General features: G+C 42.8%; 1 protein-coding gene across 2 annotated transcripts in view; it reads right to left on the bottom strand.

The window, feature by feature from the left end:
* LOC129819694 (glutamate receptor ionotropic, NMDA 2D-like) overlaps window positions 1–21,512 on the bottom strand; it is a 60,850-nt gene that overhangs the window by 6,439 nt on the left and 32,899 nt on the right. For both annotated transcript variants that reach the window (XM_055876182.1, XM_055876180.1), the window contains 9 exons: window positions 20,913–21,027; window positions 19,524–19,732; window positions 17,342–17,510; window positions 16,677–16,830; window positions 13,617–13,742; window positions 13,152–13,381; window positions 3,703–3,863; window positions 2,956–3,143; window positions 280–512 (listed from right to left, as the gene is read on the bottom strand). In XM_055876182.1, coding sequence (XP_055732157.1) covers window positions 280–512; window positions 2,956–3,143; window positions 3,703–3,863; window positions 13,152–13,381; window positions 13,617–13,742; window positions 16,677–16,830; window positions 17,342–17,510; window positions 19,524–19,732; window positions 20,913–21,027 — 1,585 coding nt within the window. The remainder of the gene's footprint in view (window positions 1–279; window positions 513–2,955; window positions 3,144–3,702; window positions 3,864–13,151; window positions 13,382–13,616; window positions 13,743–16,676; window positions 16,831–17,341; window positions 17,511–19,523; window positions 19,733–20,912; window positions 21,028–21,512) is intronic.

Here is a 21,512-nt window from a genome sequence, read left to right as displayed (position 1 = left end):
TGAATCAACATTCGGTGAAATTGAAAGCGGGAGTCACAATCGGAGAGATCCCGGAACGTCGACGTAGAGCGCAGCAGTAAGAAAACACAACGTCCTCTGAAATCTTGGAGAAAACTGGGTCACTTTTAAAACGAGGCACAAACATAGCCTGTGATGTGTTGATGCACCAAGCCCTTTCCCTTTCACCACCACCAGGGGGCATCACTACCACCACCACCACCACCACTACCACCACCAGGGGGCATCACTACTACCACTATAAATCAGTCAGTAACTCACCCTGCTGAGGGCCAATAGGAAGTCCATGCCACTGGAGCGGCCCAGGCAGTGCCTGATCTTCCAGTACACCAGGTGCTCCCAGGCGAAAACCAGCAGACTGAGCCCCATGGCCACCAGCAGCATGTAGAAGACCCCCGCCATGTTGTCGATGTCCAGCTTGGAGCTCATCACCTCAATCTTGTCGTTGTGACAGATCCCCGAGAGCCACAGGCGCTCGAGCATGTCGATCTCATCTGACGGTGGGAGAAGAGGAGATGGGAGAGAAATAAAAAAACTACAAGGAGGGATTATCTGCCGTTGTTATGGGACAGGCATTGTTCTATACCTTAAGGGGGAAGCTAGGAAGGTAATAGTTGAGAGGTCAGGAGGAAGAGGGGTGAAAGTGTGTCTGGCTCAGAGGTGTTGTATGATGGCAAAATGAAAGCTGAAGATTGAGAAAATAGTGTGTGTGTGGGGGGGGGGGGGGGGGGGGGGAGAGAATGTGAGAGAGTAAGCCTGTGTATGTGTGTAAGAGAGAGGGGGGAAGCCGGAGGAAAGAGGGAGAGAGAGAAGCTGCATAGCTTTGATGGAAGTTGGAAATGGCCTGGATACAGAGTCTCCCGTGTTAAGAGTGACCTCGACAGATGAAAGGTGGCGGACACTAATAGGACTCCCAGCACAACCCATTAGTTCCATTTATCAAAAACAACTGTTACACTGTGAAGGAAAAATGGAGGAAAACCCAGAGTTTGTGCTCAGCGGAGAGCAGACAACATGTATTGAAATGACAGCCACGTCTGACGGCTAAAGCACCCTGCATGGTAAGAGTAGCTACTTAAAGTGTGTTTTAAAATCCCTGGTCATCAGAGTTAAAACAGTGAACCATTCAACTATATTAACCTTAGGTTAACTGCCCTGTGTTGGAAATCCCATTGTAAAGCCCAAACTACATGGATTAGAAAAACATGAATTAACCATGTTGACTGGAATGTCATAATCCACTCCAATAAAACAAAATAAAAGGGAATCTACCAAACAAAAATATTCTTCCAAGAATGTGTAGTTAAGAACTCACAGTCAGGAGTTAAAGGGATCTCTCTGATTACATTTTTACATTGACATTTTAGTCATTTAGCAGATACTCTTATCCAGAGTGATTTACAGTCATTGCATTCATCTTAAAATAGCTAGGGGGCACAACCACAGTCATAGTAAGTACATTTCCCCCCCCCATAAAGGATCTATCAGCAAAGTCAGTGGAAAAAGTCAAGTACGAGTGCTAGACCACGAAAGTCACGATACTTCACTGACAACTGTGTTGTTTTTTAAACAATTGATGCTAATTTGCGTGATCATAAACTGTGACAGACTCCTAATCTCATTCATCATATTTCAATAAACACCTCCACCCCCCCGCTCTCTTTCACATTCAACCCTTAATCGTGACCAAACTCAGGGCTTCACATAGAGCTTCTCTGAGCTTAGACAGAGCTGCAACATCCTCAGCACAAGCCGAAGGAATAACACCCCACCTTCTAATCACAGGACCGGAAACAAATGAGTGACAGTCAAATAAAGATGTTAAAGAGTTACAAAGAAAAAAAAGAGTCCCCGATTGTAACATTAGCAAAGTATGATACAGTACTTGAGAACACATATATGGAATCTTTAAGACCTTTTATGATGTATGGGGGGGTGATTGCACAGACCCAGATTAAGCCTAAAGTACTCATGGACTAAAAGGCATGTTAAATAGAGAATCACCATTGAAGTCCGTGTTAAGGCTTAATCTGGGTCACAACCAACCCCAATAAATCCAACATTCAACATGAATTGACTGTCTTGAAGTATGGCAGGCTTCCTGTAAAGACAGAGTATGTAGGACTACTCTAAGTCCTACAGGTAACTGCTAAAAATAAAGGAAACACTTGAGTAAATGAGGGATACAAAGTCTATCGAAAGCAAATGCTTCCACACAGGTGTGGTTCCTGAGTTAATTAAGCAATTAACATCCCCTCATGCTTAGGGTCATGCATACAAATGCTGGGCAAACCATTATTTTTTGCCAATATTTTGGCTACCATGGCTATGCCACCATAGGATGAAAATGCCCCCATCCACAGGGCACAAGTGGTCAAGGAATGGTTTGTTGAGCATGAAATCGATGTAAACCATATGCCATACCTGTCTCAGACCAGATTTCAACCCAATTGAACACTAACGGGAGATTCTGGAGCGGCGCCTGAGACAGCGTTTTCCACCACCATCAAAAAAACACCAAATTATGGAATTTTTCATGGAAGAATGGTGTCGCATCCCTCCAATAGAGTTCCAGACACTTTCAGAATCTATGCCAAGGTGCATTGAAGCTGTTCTGGCTCGACGTGATCCAACGCCCTATTAAGACACTTTTTGTTTGTGTTTCCTTTAATTTGGCAGTTACCTGTAGTATGTAGGTCTACTGTACAAAGTACAGTATGCAGGACAAACTGTAAAACCGTGAATGTGAACAGCATTCAACTGAATTAAGCAGAAGGTACTGCAGGAAAGTGTTTTTTTTTTCTCCTCACTTCAATCCACCACTAAAAGCAGAGACAGATTGATGCTGCCAGCCTGCCACTAACAAGCCAGCACATTTATCAACTTCTCCTGCCTGTCCCCAACCCCTCTCTCCCCCACTCCTTTCTCTCTCCTCACCGTCTCCCACCAGCTGCAGGAGGGCCAAGTCCACGGGGCGTTTCCAGCGGGTGTTCTTATGCAGGGCGATGCCGTAGCCCGTGGTGGCGAACACCTTTCCCGAGCCAATGGTCATCACCTTACAGCCCTCGTCTTTCCTCGCCATATAGTTTAGCACAGCCGCATCATAGATGAAGGCATCTAGTTTACTGACGGGGAGGGAGGGTGGGAGGGAGGGAGGGGAGAAAGAGAAGAGGGGATGAGGGTGAAATGATAAGTGAGAATGTGAGGTTTAATAACACGGTACGTCAAGTCCGGGTGAGGACTAAGCTTCTGGTGGTCATGTCGTCTTGGGGAAGTGTCTCTCCTCCGCCTGAGGCGCACAACTTGTTACGTCTACTCTAATGCTTCCAACATGATAAGTGTGTGTGTGTTTTATCTAATGTAAGCATAATTCATACAGTAGTTTGCACTATAAACCCCAGCAGAGACATAAACAAACATACAGTAGGACAGGACTGCATGGGGAGATAACTGTTGCTAAGAGGCTGCTATGCTGGGTCATGTTCATTAGGGCACACAACAGAAAACCTATTAAAAAAATGTTTTGCAACGGAAAAAACGAAAATGAGCGATTCTTATTGGACAAGTCTAGGTAGTCCCTCCATGTTTCAGGCTGTTTTCTTCCGTTTGGTGCCTAATGAACATGGTCCTGGTTGATTGTAATGAAATGAACGGGATGTCATCTTCAGAAACACACAAACTGACCCAGTCTTGAGGTTGTCGATGGCCTCCTCCACGCCTTTCTGGTTGTTGCGGATCATGAAGTTGTGCATGTTGGCGTAGTTGCTGCGGATGTTCTCCTCCGTGCTCCCGTTGGGGACGGTGCCAAATCGGAGTGGGGGGTACTGCTCAGTGGGCTGCTGGAACTGGGGGGATAGAGGGGGAACTAGAGGTTGATGTGGGGATTCAGGGTAAGAGTTGAGTGACAACAGTACATTACAACGTAAATAATGCATGCATAGTGATCTAAGGAAGTTGGACAGTTGGACAATACATCAAGCGACATGTCAACAATCAAAGAACTGCCGGAATGCAAGAACATTCGAAAAGATTGCTGCTCAAATCTCCAAAACCAACTCAACAAGTTGAGCATCTATCTTTTGAGATGTTCTTGTGATTTTTTTCTGCATCACGTGGTGCTGTACAGTGTCCACCCAACTTCCTTAGACCTAATTTAAAAACAGTTTCTTCTTCTCCCCCCAAAAAGAACAGAATTCTGCTCTCCTTGCATTTTTATTACAAAGATCTTTAGAAAGGGAGAGAAGTGAGAGGGAGGAACATTAGGGATGGATCAATGCATAAATTGTCATGACAGAAGACATTAGATGGATATTTTTTAATACCACACAAATTACCAAAATAAGTGGCTACTCTGACTGACAAACTGAGGATAATCTGGTCTTGAATTCAAAGAATCAATAGCCCAGGCCAATGAAGCGACACACGACTTGTACAATGTTAGGAGGAAATATATATACAGTTGAAGTCGGAAGTTTACCTACACTTAGGTTGGAGTCATTAAAACTTGTTTTTCAACCACTCCACAAATGTATGGTTAACAAACTCTAGGTTTGGCAAGTCAGTTAGGACATCTACTTTGTGCATGACACAAGTAATTTTTCCAACAATTGTTTACAGACAGATTATTTCACTTAGAATTCACTGTATCACAATTCCAGTGGGTCAGAAGTTTACATACACTAAGTTGACTGTGCCTTTAAACAGCTTGGAAAATTATGTCATGGCTTTAGAAGCTTCTGATAGGCTAATTGACATCATTTGAGTCAATTGGAGGTGTACCTGTGGATGTATTTCAAGGCCTACCTTCAAACTCAGTGCCTCTTTGCTTGACACCATGGGAAAATCAAAAGAAATCAGCCTGGTTCATCCTTGGGAGCAATTTCCAATTGCCTGAAGGTACCATCTGTACAAACAATAGTACGCAAGTATTAACACCATATGACCACACAGGCGTCATACCGCTCAGGAAGGAGACGCGTTCTGTCTCCTAGAGATGAACGTACTTTGGTGCCAAAAGTGCAAATCAATCCCAGAACAACAGCAAAGGACCTTGTGAAGATGCTGGAGGAAACGGGTACAAATGTATCTGTATCCACAGTAAAACGAGTCCTATATTGACATAACCTGAAAGGCCGCTCAGCAAGGAAGAAGCCACTGCTACAAAACAGCCATAAAAAAGCCAGACTACCGTTTGCATCTGCACATGGGGACAAAGATTGTACTTTTTGGAGAAATGTCTTCTGCTCTGATGAAATAAAAATAGAACTGTTTGGCCATAATGACCATCGTTATGTTTGGAGGAAAAAGGGGGAGGATTACAAGCCGAAGAACACCATCCCAATCGTGAAGCACGGGGGTGGCAGCATCATGTTGTGGGGGTGCTTTGCTGCATCAGGGACTAGTGAACTTCACAAAATAGATGGCATCATGGGGAGGGAAAATGATGTGGATATATTGAAGCAACATCTCAAGACATCAGTCAGGAAGTTAAAGCTTGGTTGCAAATGGGTCTTCCAGATGGACAACGACCCCAAGCATACTTCCAAAGTTGTGGCAAAATGGCTTAAGGACAACAAAGTCAAGGTATTGGAATGGCCATCACAAAGCCCTGACCTCAATCCTATAGAACATTTGTGGGCTGAACTGAAAAAGCGTGTGTGAGCAAGGAGGCCGAACAAACCTGACTCAGTTACACCAGCTCTGTCAGGAGGAATGGGTCAAAATTCACCCAACTTATTGTGGGAAGCTTGTGGAAGGCTACCCGAAACGTTTGACCCAAGTTAAACAATTTAAAGGCAATGCTACCAAATACTAATTGAGTGTATGTAGATATCTGACCCACTGGGAATGTGATGATGGTCTGATGAAACAAAAATATAACTGTTTGGCCATAATGACCATCGTTATGTTTGGAGGAGAAAGGGGGAGAACACCATCCCAACCATGAAGCACGGGGGTGGCAGCATCATGTTGTGGGGGTGCATTGCTGCAGGAGGGACTAGTGAACTTCACAAAATAGATGGCATCATGAGGAGGGAAAACTATGGGGATATATTGAAGCAACATCTCAAGACATCAGTCAGGAAGTTAAAGCTTGGTCGCAAATGGGTCTTTCAAATGGACAATGACCCCAAGCATACTTTCAAAGTTGTGGCAAAATGGCTTAACTTCTTTGGGCTGCAACCCCGAAGCCGGGCATAATATGACAACAGCCACTTCAAGTGCATGGTGCAAAATTAAAAATATATTTTTTAGAAATATTTAACTTTCACACATTAACAAGTCCAATACAGCATATGAAAGATAAACATCTTGTGAATCCAGCCAACATGTCCGATTTTTTAAAATGTTTTACAGCGAAAACACCACATATATTTATGTTAGCTCACCACCAAATACAAAAAAGGACAGACATTTTTCACAGCACAGGTAGCATGCACAAAGCCAACCTAACTAACCAAGAACCAACCAAACTAACCAAGAAACAACTTCATCAGATGACAGTCATATAACATGTTATACAATAAATCTATGTTTTGTTCGAAAAATTTGCATATTTGAGGTATAAATCAGTTTTACATTGCAGCTACCATCACAGCTACTGTCACAAATAGGACCGAAGCAGCCAGAGTAATTACAGACACCAACGTCAAATACCTAAATACTCATCATAAAACATTTCTGAAAAATCGATGGTGTATAGCAAATTAAAGACAAACGTCTTGTGAATCCAGCCAATATTTCCGATTTTTTAAGTGTTTTACAGCGAAAACACAATATAGCATTATATTAGCTTACTACAATAGCCTACCACACTACCGCATTCATTCATCAAGGCACGTTAGCAATAGCAATAGGCACGTTAGCGATAGCGAATAAACCAGCAAAAGATATATAATTTTTGACTAACCTTGATAAGCTTCATCAGATGACAGTCCTATAACATCAGGTTATACATACACTTATGTTTTATCCGAAAATGTGCATATTTAGAGCTGAAATAGCATAGCATCATATAGCATAGCATCTAACGTAGCATCTTTTTCCCAGAATGTGCGGATATTTTTATGACACTCCAACTATTCTGACCAAATAACTATTCATAAACGTTACTAGAAAATACATGTTGTATAGGAAATGATAGATACACTAGTTCTTAATGCAATCGCCGTGTTAGAATTCTAAAAATAACTTCATTACGACATCCAGCTTAGGTATAGCGAGAGAGTACCCAAAATCTGGGCGCAAACGACTAGTACAACATGTTCGACAGATATATGAAATAGCATCATAAAATGGGTCCTACTTTTGATGATCTTTCATCAGAATGTTGTACAAGGGGTCCTTTGTCGGGAACAATCGTTGTTTGGATTTAGAATGTCCTCTTCTCCAGTCAATTAGCACGGAAAGCTAGCAAAGTAGCACAAAGCTCTCCTTCCTGAACAAAGGCACACAACGCAACACGCCTAATGTCCCGAAAAAATTTCAATAATCTAATAAAACTATATTGAAAAAACATACTTTACGATGATATTGTCACATGTATCAAATAAAATCAAAGCCGGAGATATTAGTCGTCCATAACGACAGCTTATCAGAAGGCAAAACCAGGTCCCTTCACGCGCTCTCCAGAAAACAGGATACTGGTGACACGTCATACAAAGAGCTTTTGTTTGACCCCAGATCAAGTTACACACTCCATTTCTTCTCTCACTGCCTGTCGACATCTAGTGGAAGACGTATGAAGTGCATCTATACTAATAAATATCAAGGACATTACAGATATAATTCAAACGGTTTTAGAAACTAGAGAGTGTTTTCTATCCAATAGTAATAATAATATGCATATTGTACGAGCAAGAATTGAGTACGTGGCCGTTTCAAATGGGCACCTTTTATCCGGCTACTAAATACTGCCCCTGCAGCCCAAACAGGTTAAGGACAACAAAGTCAAGGTATTGGAGTAGCCATCACAAAGCCCTGACCTCAATTTGTGGGCCGAACTGAAAAAGCGTGTGCGAGCAAGGAGGCCTACAAACCTGACTCAGTTACACCAGCTCTGTCAGGAGGAATGGGTCAAAATTCACCCAATTTATTATGGGAAGATTGTGGAAGGCTACCTGAAACATTTGACCCAAGTTAAACAATTTAAAGGCAATGCTACCAAATACTAATTGAGTGTATGTACATTTCTGACCCACTGGGAATGTGATGAAATAAATAAAAGCTGAAATAAATCATTCTCTTTACTATTATTCTGACATTACACATTCATAATTCCTAAAACAGGGAATTTTTACTCTGATTAAATGTCAGGAATTGTGAAAAACTGAGTTGAAATGTATTTGGCTATGGTGTATGTAAACTTCCGACTTCAACTGTATATATGTATACAGAACAGAAATATAAGCTAACTGAAATAAAAGATCCTGGAAATTTTCCATATGCACAAAAAGCTTATTTCTCTCAAATTTTATGGACACATTTGTTTACATCCCTGTTATTGAGCATTTCTCCTTTGCCAAGATAATCCATCCACCTGAAAGGTGTGTAATATCAAGAAGCTGATTAAACAGCATGATCATTACACAGGTGCATCTTGTGTTGAGGACAATAAAAGGCCACTCTAAAATGTGCAGTTTTGTCACACAACACAATGCCACTGAAGTTTTGAGGGAGCGTGCAATTGGCATGCTGACTGTAGGAATCTTCACCAGAGGTGTTGCCAGAGAATTGAATGTTCATTTCACTATCATAAGCCACCTCCAACGGGTTTTTTTTGCCACGCCAGCCCAGGACCTCCACATTCAACTTCTTCACCTGTGGGATAATCTGAGACCAGCCACCCGGACAGCTGATGAAACTGAGGAGTATTTCTGTTTGTAATGAAGCCCTTTCGTGGGGGAAAACTAATTTGGATTGGCTGGGCCTGGCTCCCCAGTGGGTGGGTCTATGCCCTTCCAGGCCCACCCATGGCTGTGCCCCTGCCCAGTCATGTGAAATACTATAGATTAGGCCCTAATGAATTGATTTTAATTGACTGATTTCCTTATATGAACTATAACTCAGTTAAGTCGTTGAAATTGTTGCACTTTGCGTTTATATTTTTGTTCAGTATTAGTATATATATTTTTTTTAAGTTGCAAAACAAAACACAAATAAAATTGCATTATTTCTTGTAATATTGAATAGTTTTATCACACCACACCAGAGAGCATCATTTTGCCACAGAGGATCAATAGTTAATAAAAAATTATTGTGGGTTTATTTTTTACCACACTCACATGCAGGTATCTGCCAAAATAAAGGAAACACCAACATAAAGTGTCTTAATGAAAATGGTGTTGGGCCACCAAGAGCTGTCAGAACAGCTTCAATGCGCCTTGGCATAAATTATACAAGTGGACCTAAACCATGCCAGGAAAATGCACCCCCACACCATAACATATACTTTGTATCTCTCGTTTACTTAAGTGTTTCCTTTATTTTGGCAGTTACCGGTATGCCTACAATCGGGAATGCTGCTATTTGGCCAGCATGCGTGCCAAATATACAGCTTGTTGCGTTGTGGCCATAGACATATAATCCATAGAAAGGTTTTATAACTTCTTACCCTGGCAATTTGACTGTTAAACTAATGGGTACTCTAGCAATGGATGCCAGTCCAGACTTGAAATGACGTCTATGGATTCTATTTCTATGGTTGTTTGCGGTTGTCGTTTTGCCTTTTGAAGATTTCAAAATACAATTGTGGGGAAAAACGTACAGTTTGGAAAGCAAATGCGTACTTCTGAAAAGTCTAATCTGTCAGTACAAACGATAGCAACACATGTTTCTCAACAACTCCCATTTTGTTTTGCGAACACCAGCACTGTTTTTCAAAGTAGCTCATCATGAGATGGGCTATTGCCACGATGAGCGCATCGGCCATCACTGTGAGTAGGCTATGGCTTCATCTTTATCATTAGGTGAGACATTGTCCCACCGGAAATGTTATTATGTAGCCTACTGTAGGCAATGGTATATACACTATATATCAAAAGTATGTGGACACCCCTTCAAATTAGTGGATTCAGCTATATCAGCCATATCTGTTGCTGACAGGTGTATGAAATCAAGCACACAACCATGCAATCTCCATAGACAAACATTGGCAGTAGAATGGCCCGTACTGAAGAAGGTCAGTGACTTTCAACGTGGCACCGTCACAGAATGCCACCTTTCCAACAAGTCAGTTCGTCAAATTTCTGCCCTGCTAGAGCTTTCCCGGTCAACTGTAAGTGCTGTTATTGTGAAGTGGAAACTTCTAGGAGCAACAACGGCTCAGCCGCGAAGAGGTAGACCACACAAGCTCACAGAACGGGACTGCCGAGTGCTGAAGTGTGTAGCATGTAAAAATTGTCTGTCCTCGGTTGCAACACTCACCATCGAGTTCCAAACTGCCTCAGGAAACAACTCAGCACAATAACTGTTCGTCGGGAGCTTCATGGAATGGGTTTCTATGACCGAGCAGCCGCAGGTCAGGCCTAAGATCACCATGAGCAATGCCAAGCGTCGGCTGGATTGGTGTAAAGCTCGCCGCCACTGGACTCTGGAGCAGTGGAAGCACATTCTCAAGAGTGGTGAATCACGCTTCACCATATGGCAGTCCGACAGGACGAATCTGGATTTGCCGGATGCCAGGGGAATGCTATCTGCTCGAATGCATAGTACCAACTGTAAAGTTTGGTGGATGAGGAATAATGGTCTGGGGCTGTTTTTCATGATTCGGGCTAGGCCCCTTAGTTCCAGTGAAGGGAAATCTTAACGCTACAGCGTACAATGACATTCTAAACGATTCTCTGCTTCCAACTTTGTGGCAACAGTTTGGGGATGTCCCCTTCCTGTTTCAGCATGACAATGCCCCCGTATACAAAGCGAGGTTAATTCAGAAATGTTTTTTCGAGTTCGGTGTGGAAGAACTTGACTGGCCTGCAGAGCCCTGACCTCAACCCCATCGAACACCTTTGGGATGAATTGGAATGCCGACTGCGAGCCAGGCCTAATCAGGCCCAACATCAGTGACCGACCTCACTAATGCTCTTGTGGCTGAATGGAAGCAAATCCCTGCAGCAATGTTCCAACATCGAGTGGAAAGCCTTCCCAGAAGAGTGGAGGCTGTTAAAGCAGCAAACGGGGAGACCAACTCCATATTAATGCCCATGATTTTGGATCGAGATGTTTGATGAGCATCCACATACTTTTGGTCATGTAGTGTATACACTGTACAGTTGAAGTCGGAAGTTTACATACACCTTCGCCAAATACATTTAAACTCACTTTTTCACAGTTCCTGACATTTAATTCTAGTAAAAATTCCCTGTCTTAGGTCAGTTAGGATCACCATTTTATTTTAAGAATGTGAAATGTCAGAATAGTAGTAGAGAGAATGATTTAATTCAGCTTTTATTTTTGTCATCACATTCCCAGTGGGTCAGATATCTACATACACTCAATTAGTATTTGGTAGCATTGCCTTTAAATTGTTTAACTTGGGTCAAACGTTTCGGGTAGCCTTCCACAAGCTTCCCACAATAAGTTGGGTGAATTTTGACCCATTCCTCCTGACAGAGCTGGTGTAACTGAGTCAGGTTTGTTCGGCCTCCTTGCTCACACACGCTTTTTCAGTTCAGCCCACAAATGTTCTATAGGATTGAGGTCAGGGCTTTGTGATGGCCATTCCAATACCTTGACTTTGTTGTCCTTAAGCCATTTTGCCACAACTTTGGAAGTATGCTTGGGGTCGTTGTCCATCTGGAAGACCCATTTGCAACCAAGCTTTAACTTCCTGACTGATGTCTTGAGATGTTGCTTCAATATATCCACATCATTTTCCCTCCCCATGATGCCATCTATTTTGTGAAGTTCACTAGTCCCTGATGCAGCAAAGCACCCCCACAACATGATGCTGCCACCCCCGTGCTTCACGATTGGGATGGTGTTCTTCGGCTTGTAATCCTCCCCCTTTTTCCTCCAAACATAACGATGGTCATTATGGCCAAACAGTTCTATTTTTGTTTCATCAGAGCAGAAGACATTTCTCCAAAAAGTACAATCTTTGTCCCCATGTGCAGTTACAAACCGTAGTCTGGCTTTTTGATGGCGGTTTTGGAGCAGTGGCTTCTTCCTTGCTGAGCAGCCTTTCAGGTTATGTCAATATAGGACTCATTTTACTGTGGATACAGATACTTTTGTACCTGTTTCCTCCAGCATCTTCACAAGGTCCTTTGCTGTTGTTCTGGAATTGATTTGCACTTTTGGCACCAAAGTACGTTCATCTCTAGGAGACAGAACGCGTCTCTCTTACCTGAGCGGTATGACGCCTGTGTGGTCATATGGTGTTTATACTTGCGTACTATTGTTTGTACAGATGGTACCTTCAGGCATTTGGAAATTGCTCCCAAGGATGAACCAGACTTGTGGAGGTCTACCATTTGGTTGATTTCTTTTGATTTTCTCATGGTGTCAAGCAAAGAGGCACTGCGTTTGAAGGTAGGCCTTGAAATACATCCACAGGTACACCTCCAATTGACTCAAATGATGTCAATTAGTCTATCAGAAGCTTCTAAAGCCATGACATAATTTTCTGGAATTTTCCAAGCTGTTTAAAGGCACAGTCAACTTAGTGTATGTAAACTTCTGACCCACTGGAATTGTGATACAGTGAATTCTAAGTGAAATAATCTGTCTGTAAACAATTATTGGAAAAATGACTTGTGTCATGCACAAAGTAGATGTCCTAACCGACTTGCCAAAACTAGAGTTTGTTAACAAGAAATGTGTGGAGTGGTTGAAAAATGAGTTTTAATGATTTCCAACCTAAGTGTATGTAAACTTCAACTATAAAACATATATAATTGTTTGCTTCCTCTTGGGCCCCCTAAGGTGCTGGGCCCAGGGGCTTCAGCCCTGGTAAGCCCCCGCATGAATCCGGCCCTGCCTTCCCCAATGCAATGCTTTTAAATCCATAGACAGGTAATGTGCAAGTGCACACTTTGGGAGAAGTGTGAAGAATTGAGGCATCACTGTGCTATGGAAACAGACATTTATAGCCATCTTGGCCTTGGATCAGAATGGCCTCCTCACTCACACACCTTCTTGTCGCTGAGGCCAGACACAGTGTCGATGTACTCCTCCTGGATCATGAAGGCTGCCAGGTTGGCCGTGTAGGAGGCCAGGAAGATGACAGCGAAGAAGGCCCACACCAGCACCATGATCTTACTGGTGGTTCCTCTGGGGTTCTCCACAGGCACTGAGTTATTGAAGACCAGAGCCCACAGCAGCCAGATAGACTTCCCTATGGTGAATTTAGAGCCCCCTGTCTCTGGATAGAGAGAGGTCGGGGGGAAGAGATAGGGAGAGTGGGAGAGACAATGAGAGAGAGAGAGAGAGAGAGAGAGAGAGAGAGAGAGAGAGAGAGAGGTAAATGGATATTGAATGGAAAATAAACATCCCTAGGGTACTACTCACACTGGTATGTAAACTCATCACGACTACTTCAATTGCTTCAATGGTGATAACCTGAAATAATAATGACCATACTGTAATAAATGACTTACTCTTTGCACTTTGCAGGCTGCGGTTGTAGCCGACGGGACTGAAGAACTCGAAAATAAAGACTGTGACAGCGACCACGGAGAGGCACATGACGAACATCATCACCCACACAGCTGGGCTGTATGGCTCTGAAACATCACATCAGAAAGACAAGGGTTCTGTTCCAAGGTTCTCGCTAGCTTGCTACTAGCTATTGACACTTCCCAAATGGCACCCTACAATTCCCTTTATATAGTGGGGTCCGAAATGATCGACACCCTTGATAAAGATAATGATTGTATAAAATAAATAATTAGAACAGCTATGTTGTATGCTCCCAAAAATTGGGTAATTATATTATTTTATACTAATAAAACTGCTTAAAGAAAAATATTTTGATACTTTATACTGAACTACTTTATTTAACATAATATTTAGGGGTGTCAATAATTTTGCCCCCTACCTTTTTGAGGAAAAAAAATATTACTTGTTAAACAAAATCTCTTTCTCTGAGCAGTATTAATATAAAATAATATACTTTCAACATTTTTCTACATTTGATCCCATATTCTACATTGGGTCCCATATTCCTAGCACGCAATGACTACACAAAGCTTGTGACTCTACGAACTTGTTGGAGACATTTGCATTTTGGTTTTGTTTTTAGATTGTTTTGTGCCCAATAGAAATGAATTGTAAATATTGTAATGTATCATTTTGGAGTCACTTTTATTGTAAATAAGAATAGAATATGTTCCTAAAACCTTCTACGTTAATGTGGATAATCCTAAATGAATCGTGAATAATGATGAGTGAGAAAGTTACAGCGGGTCAAAGAACGTACCAGCAAGACATGCTAACTTCTCACCATTACCAACAACAGGGGAGGTTAGCGTTTCTTGGGTGTATCATCTTTGACCCCTCTGTAACTTTCTCACTCATCATTATTCACGATTCATTCAGGATTATCCCTAATCATGGTAGTATCCACATTAATGTACAAGTGTTTAGAAACATATTATATTCTTATTTACAATAAAAGTGACTCCAAAATGACACAATAATCATCTGAAATACAACCGAAACGAACTGCAAATGCATCCAACAAGTTTGTAGAGCTTGACGCAGTCCTTGCATGCTAGGATTATGGGACCAAATACTAAACTTTTGACTACTTTATTTATAAGAACCTTTTGGGGTGTCAATATTTAAAAAAAAATATACAATATAGCTCAGTATTTCAATTATTTATTTTATACAATCATTATCGCTCATATTTATCAAGGATGTCAATAATTTGGGACCCCACTGTAGAGCACTACTTTTTGGTAGAGCCCATTGAGCCCTCTGCAAAAGTAGTACACTACATAGGTAACAGGGTGCCATTGGGACACAGGCAATGTATTGGACACGCATTAGATGGTTGCTCGACCTCATCCCTTTAATAAGGCTTGTAAATGGACAAAGTTTCGATCCAAGAGTGGATGCACATTGTGCATTTACTAGCCTTATTAAATATATAAGTGTATGTGGTGGAGCATTTGTGTATGTTAGTTTTTACATGGCCCAGCAACCCTCTAACAAGTGATGTGTGTTTAACTATACAGACAGATTACAGGCATGCATTCTAAGTGGTATGCTAGCATTGACATTGGAACATAGCCAAGGAGGGAATTCTACAAAAAAAGCCATTCTCAAACCACTACACTCGTGCCATCGAATCCCCGAGCCGACAAGGTAAAAAATCTGTCGTTCTGCCCCTGAACAAGGCAGTTAACCCACTGTTCCTAGGCCGTCAATGAAAATAAGAATTTGTTCTTAACTGACTTGCCTAGTTCAATAAAGGTTAAAATATATATATTTTTAAAATAGGTAAAGATAGGAGGCATTTAAAGGGATTGTTTTGTGGTAACACAATGTTGATTGGATACCTGTGACGTAACTAATTATGCATGTGTTATTACAAAGTAATGAAGCAACTGCTCTGTAATTGCATAGTAAAGAAATGAAGACGTTTTTGTTATTACACAAGAGGAATCAGGAATGGCCTTTAAATCAGTTTTGGAGGTTCATATTCTGTCTGACCTTAGTCATAGAGGAGTAACCTACAATATCAAAAATACTAAGGTCAAAACAACATGGTTGAGAATAATGGTTGAAGGTCTCAAGAAAACAGCCTTACAAAAAGAGTGAGGCTTGAGGAGCCAAGATTTTCTTGGCAAGAGATTACTCTGGGCTCTGGCCAGCTAATACACACTAAGAGCAAACCAATGACCCTTAGGTTACCATCAAATCAGTGACCCTTGATTCAGACTAAATGGCCTTGGGGTAAAAAAAACTTCTGGGTGGCCATTGGATACAGAACATGTCCAGACTGTCTACTAAATCTTAGTTGACAGACAGATATAAGTCGGACATGAATCATTCAGGGGGGAAAACGACATCCAGTCTGTGTTGTTTGAGTGTCTGAAACTAAGATTACATCCAGCCTGTGTTGTTTGACTTCATATCTGAACTAGCTTGTTTTACGTACAGCACAGCCGTCTCCTATGTCCAGATTGCTGTGTACTACAGAGTCATATCTGATGAGCTGCCATTACCTCGGTGCATTTCACACTGTATAATCTAAGATCTGGCTGCAGATTTAAACGTACCCTCACGTCTCAATCGACAGCTGTAGGATTAAAATGTCTGCCTTGTTTGCAGACTGAGTCTCTCTACATGGTTGGGCAAAGACCAGAATTACGCTAAGGCGATTTGAAATGTAGAGGCGTTACCTTAGAGACATATTTTACTCTGAAATATTTTCACCATTCATTACCGAGGAGCGACATAGCCCATTAGAATACTGAATGGGTTTATGGATTTTATTTGAGAAGCCTGTGAAACATTGCTTGACAACTTTGATACTAAACCAAGAAAGAGAAATCAAGGTTTTCCTTGTTGGTTGGGTTGTCAGGTGTTGTGTTACCATAAACCCTTCATAGCCCATCATAAGCCCTTCACAGCCCATCATAGGCCCTTCATAGCCCCTTCATAGCACATCATATGCCCTTCATAAGCTCTTAGTCTGCCCTGCTCACCAAGGAAGGCCGACGGCGAGACGGTGCCATTGCTACGGGAGACCATGACGCTGATGCCTGTCTCCACGAAGGGCACGGAGAACTCCACAGCCTCCGACCTCTCCTTGTTGACGGTCAGGGAGCCAATGGCCATGTCGGCCCGTTTATAAACCACCTGGTGGGCGGGAGGGGAACTGCAGTTAGGAACAGAAAAAAAACGGGCCCATTCACGTTCACAGGCACTCACTTCCAGCTGTCTCAGTTGTAAAATGGTTACGTTAACGAGATTCGAGAGCGAGTTGAGCGACTGAGGAGCCTCGCGGCGAGAGAAAAGGGACACCGGCACCTGGTAGAAGGAGCCTAGCACCCGGAGGCTGTGTAAGCACAACAACACACCCTTAGCCGTGCTGGTATATAACATCCCCTTCTCTGTTAACCACCCGTATTAATCCCGGCCCTCAGAGGGGGATTGGCTTCCCTGGAAATAACGAGGCATCTGCCCAAGACTCCAAGCCAAACACTCCAGTTACTCTTCTATGGGAATACTAATCTATTTGACAGTTCTTAGTCTCATTTTGCCTCCACATTTACTTTTAGGGGATTTCGAGGAGGAATTGCATGGCACCCCTTGAATACGTTTTTGAATACAAAAAGAGAAAGAGAAGAATAAATGCATGACCCCTGACCTCCCCGACCATGCCATTCCACTGCCCATCACTCCCCCTCTTCCCGTGTCTGCCATTGGTCACCAGGTAGAGGTCATAGGAGAAGCCCACTATTTTGGCCAATCGCTTGAGGACGTCAATGCAGAAGCCTTTGCAGCAGTGCTTCGACGATTTCTCATCCACCGGCACACTGTGGTTACAGAGAGAGAGGGGGAGGGAAGGAGAGAAAGACAGGGAGGCAGAGGGGAGAGAGAAACAGAAGGGAGACACAGAAGGGCAAGGAGGAATGTATGAATTATTAGCGAGAGCTGTAGTAGCTGGATCAATACTGCCTGTAGTTGGACTGCTCAGTTTTAGAGAGGGGAGGCACATCAGGACAGACAGGAGAGGAGAAGGAGGACTGCATTAAAACAGGATTAAATGCTATTTTTCTGTGTGGGTTACCCTCAGCAGGGGACAAGGAGATTTAACAGGACATACGTGAACTCTTTCCAAGCATGTAGCTTTACAACAGGGAAGTCGACCGAAAAAGCCTGATGGTAGATCAAAAGCTACATTTATCTGGGCAAACATCAATGCGTGGTACCTCCCTGTATGCCCACTATGATAACCCATCAGTCAGTGCAGGTTTCAAGATTCTAATGGAATGTTCAAAGTAGGCTAATTAAATGGGCCAATCTCCCTGAGCAAATCAAACGGATGGATCTTTCAGCAGGCCTTATTACCAGGCATCAGAGACAGACTGGGAACACACAACACACTCATCAGACCTTTAGAGACCAGGGCAGACTGTGAAACACTGAGTGAGAGTTTATAGAAGAGGACAAGAGAGAATATACAACAGCATGTCAATAAGAAAAATGGGCAAGGCACGTGTTTACTGGTTAGACTAAGCCGCATCCAAAAAAGTTACTTTAAGGGGAAACTTCAATCAAAAGTTCACATTTGAGGTTTTGTTTGGAACTTTTTAATATTTAAAATAATATTTTTATGAGTGTACAAAACATTAGGAACACCTTCCTGATATTGAGTTGCACACCCTTTTTCCCTCAGAACAGCCTCAATTCGTCGGGGCATGGACTCTACAAGCTGCCCTAAGCGTTCCTCAGGGATGCTGGCCCATGTGTCAAGTTGGCTGGACGTCCTTTGGGTGGTGGACCATTCTTGATACACATGGGAAACTGTTGAGCATGAAAAAACCAGCAGTGTTGCAGTTCTTGACACACTTAACCCGGTGCGCCTGGCACCTACTACCATACCCCGTTCAAAGGCAGTTAAATCTTTTGTCTTGCCCATTCACCCTCTGAATGACACACACAATCCATGTCTCAATTCTCTCAAGGTTTTAAAATCTTTCTTTAACTCCCCTTCATCTACACTGACTGAAGTGGATTTATCAACTGACATCAATAAGGGATCATAGCTTTCACTTGGTCAGTCTATGTCATGGAAAGAGCAGTTGTTCCTAAGGTTTTGTACGCTCACTGTATAAAGACATTTTTAAGCTCAAAGGCTATATTATTTATTTACCACAATTCAGATGCTAAATCTTTACAAATTCTCTCCAATTATTTTCCCTGAATGCCTCGAGGAGAGGGAATGTAACCCTGTGACATCATACTTTTAGGAGTTATGTCCTTTTTACTTAGTGTGGAGTAAAGCACTGTATATGAAACACACTCTCAATAAACTATATGAATAATGAGGATCAACATGGCCGACCACGATTTTTGAATGAAATTCCCCTTTACACTTATGATAGTTACAACATTTAAACTACGTCGGTTACATGTTGGTCATGGTTAAAACATCTGCATGGTTCGACCATGGTCTGTCATGCTTAAACATCTGCATGGTTCGACCATGGTCTGTCATGCTTAAACATCTGCATGGTTCGACCATGGTCTGTCATGCTTAAACATCTGCATGGTTCGACCATGGTCTGTCATGCTTAAACATCTGCATGGTTCGACCATGGTCTGTCATGCTTAAACATCTGCATGGTTCGACCATGGTCTGTCATGCTTAAACATCTGCATGGTTCGACCATGGTCTGTCATGCTTAAACATCTGCATGGTTCGACCATGGTCTGTCATGCTTAAACATCTGCATGGTTAGACCACGGTCTGTCATGCTTAAACATCTGCATGGTTAGACCACGGTCGGTCACGGCAAAACATCCGCCCCAGTAGCAGGCCTTACTTGGTGGTGTTGAGCGGTAGTCTGCAGGGCACCGAGTCCCGGATGCAGGAGTTGGTGCCTGGGTCGGCTGGCTCCACAATGACAAAGGGCCTCTCCTCCAGGGTGACCACCTTGAGGTGCTGGGTGTCATCCAGCGGCTTGAGGAAGGAGCCGTAGCGTGAAAAGGGCTGGATGATGAGATCCAGAACACCGTTCTGCCACGTGCCAACCTGCAGGAGATCGTTCAGAGACACTCAGGAAGTATACGGAGCGCGAGGTGGAAAAGGGAAACCTTTGTGCGACGCAGTGTGTCTCTTTTGTTCACCGCGCCGCTTTGTGGTAAGTGTGACATGTGCTAAACACTTTGAGAGTGTTCCAGTGTCTCAGCGGTCAAGCTAACATAGGAGACTGCATACCGGGGGGAAATAAAAAGCAGAAGCGACCGCGACCTGTGTTGAAGTGATTCACAAATTAATTCAAGTAAGTCACTGTTTTCTGAAGCACCAATCCATCAGTTCTCCTTTGGGGTTACTTGAAGTTGTCTGGCTCGAATGTGACTAGTTATGTAATAGTGCGTGTACATGTCGACCATGGAATGGCCTGCATTTTTATGTTATTATCTTCATATTTTGAATGGTGGTTATGTTATAGTATAGGGAACAGTAAGTTACAGTACTATGGAGACTATGCACTGTAAATCATAAGTGGTCTGACTTTTCCATCATAAGAAACTGGTCAGAAACTGGTCCCGGAGCTCAATCATCCACTGCTTGTTCACTCCCCCTCTCCTGATCTGAGCCCAGAGCCCTCAGTAAATATACTCAGAGGAGATGGGAAATGAACTGAAGGAGCACTGCCGCAGGGACCATGTTATCATTCAGCTGCAACTGGGTCAGATTAGCCCACCTTGACACTGACAGTATGAAGGCAGTGGTGTAAAGTACTTAAGTAAAAAATACCTTAAAGTACTACTTAAGACGTTTTTGGGGGTGTCTATACTTTACTTTACTATTTATATGTTTGACAACTTTTACTTTTACTTCACTACACGCCTAAAGAAAATAATGTACTTTTTACTCCATACATTTTCCCTGACACCCAAAAGTACTAGTTCAATTTGGAATGTTTAGCAGGACAGGAAAATGATCCAATTCACACACTTGAACATCCTTGGTCATCCCTACTGATGATCTGGTGTGTGTGTGTGTGTGTGTGTGTGTGTGTGTGTGTGTGTGTGTGTGTGTGTGTGTGTGTGTGTGTGTGTGTGTGTGTGTGTGTGTGTGTGTGTGTGTGTGTGTGTGTGTGTGTGTGTGTGTGTGTGTTAGCAAGACTTGATGGGGTGTGAGATGGTGGTTAGCCAGGTTAGCGAGCGTGTCAGCTAATTAGAGGCTAGCGCGCTAACTCACTGACCTCCTCCCAGCCTTTCCCCTCGGTGTAGGAAATCACATCCAGCACTGGATTGGACAGGTAGCCGTCACTGTTGAACGAGTAGTCCCGGCCACTCAGCGTAATGTTACTGAAGAACCTGGAAGACAGGGAATGGAGTGAGAGAATGGCAGACAGAAAGAGAGAAATAGAAAGAGGGAAACAGAGAGAAATAGAGGGGCACACTAGACAACTTTCAGCACAGACAGACAGACAGACAGACAGACAGACAGACAGACAGACAGACAGACAGACAGACAGACAGACAGACAGACAACAAAGAAACTGAGAAACAGACAAACGGAAAAACAAAGAAACGGAGAAGCAAGCCTCATGTTTTAGCTGGAAGTGACAGTGAAGGCAATGAGCGTGGCAGAGAGAGAGAGAGAGCACACAGCCATGCAATCTCCATAGACAAACATTGGCATTCAAATGGCCTTACTGAAGACATCAGTGACTTTCAATGTGGCACCTCATAGGATGCCACCTTTCCAACAAGTCAGTTCCTCAAATTTCTGCACTGCTAGAGCTGCCCAGGTCAACTGTAAGTGCTCTTATTGTGAAGTGGAAACGTCTAGGCGCAAC

Source organism: Salvelinus fontinalis, chromosome 22 (genome assembly GCF_029448725.1).
Source record: "Salvelinus fontinalis isolate EN_2023a chromosome 22, ASM2944872v1, whole genome shotgun sequence".
In the NCBI taxonomy this organism is placed as follows: domain Eukaryota; kingdom Metazoa; phylum Chordata; class Actinopteri; order Salmoniformes; family Salmonidae; genus Salvelinus; species Salvelinus fontinalis.
Note: the sequence above shows the minus strand (reverse complement) of the source record. Positions and strands in the feature narration are given on the sequence as shown.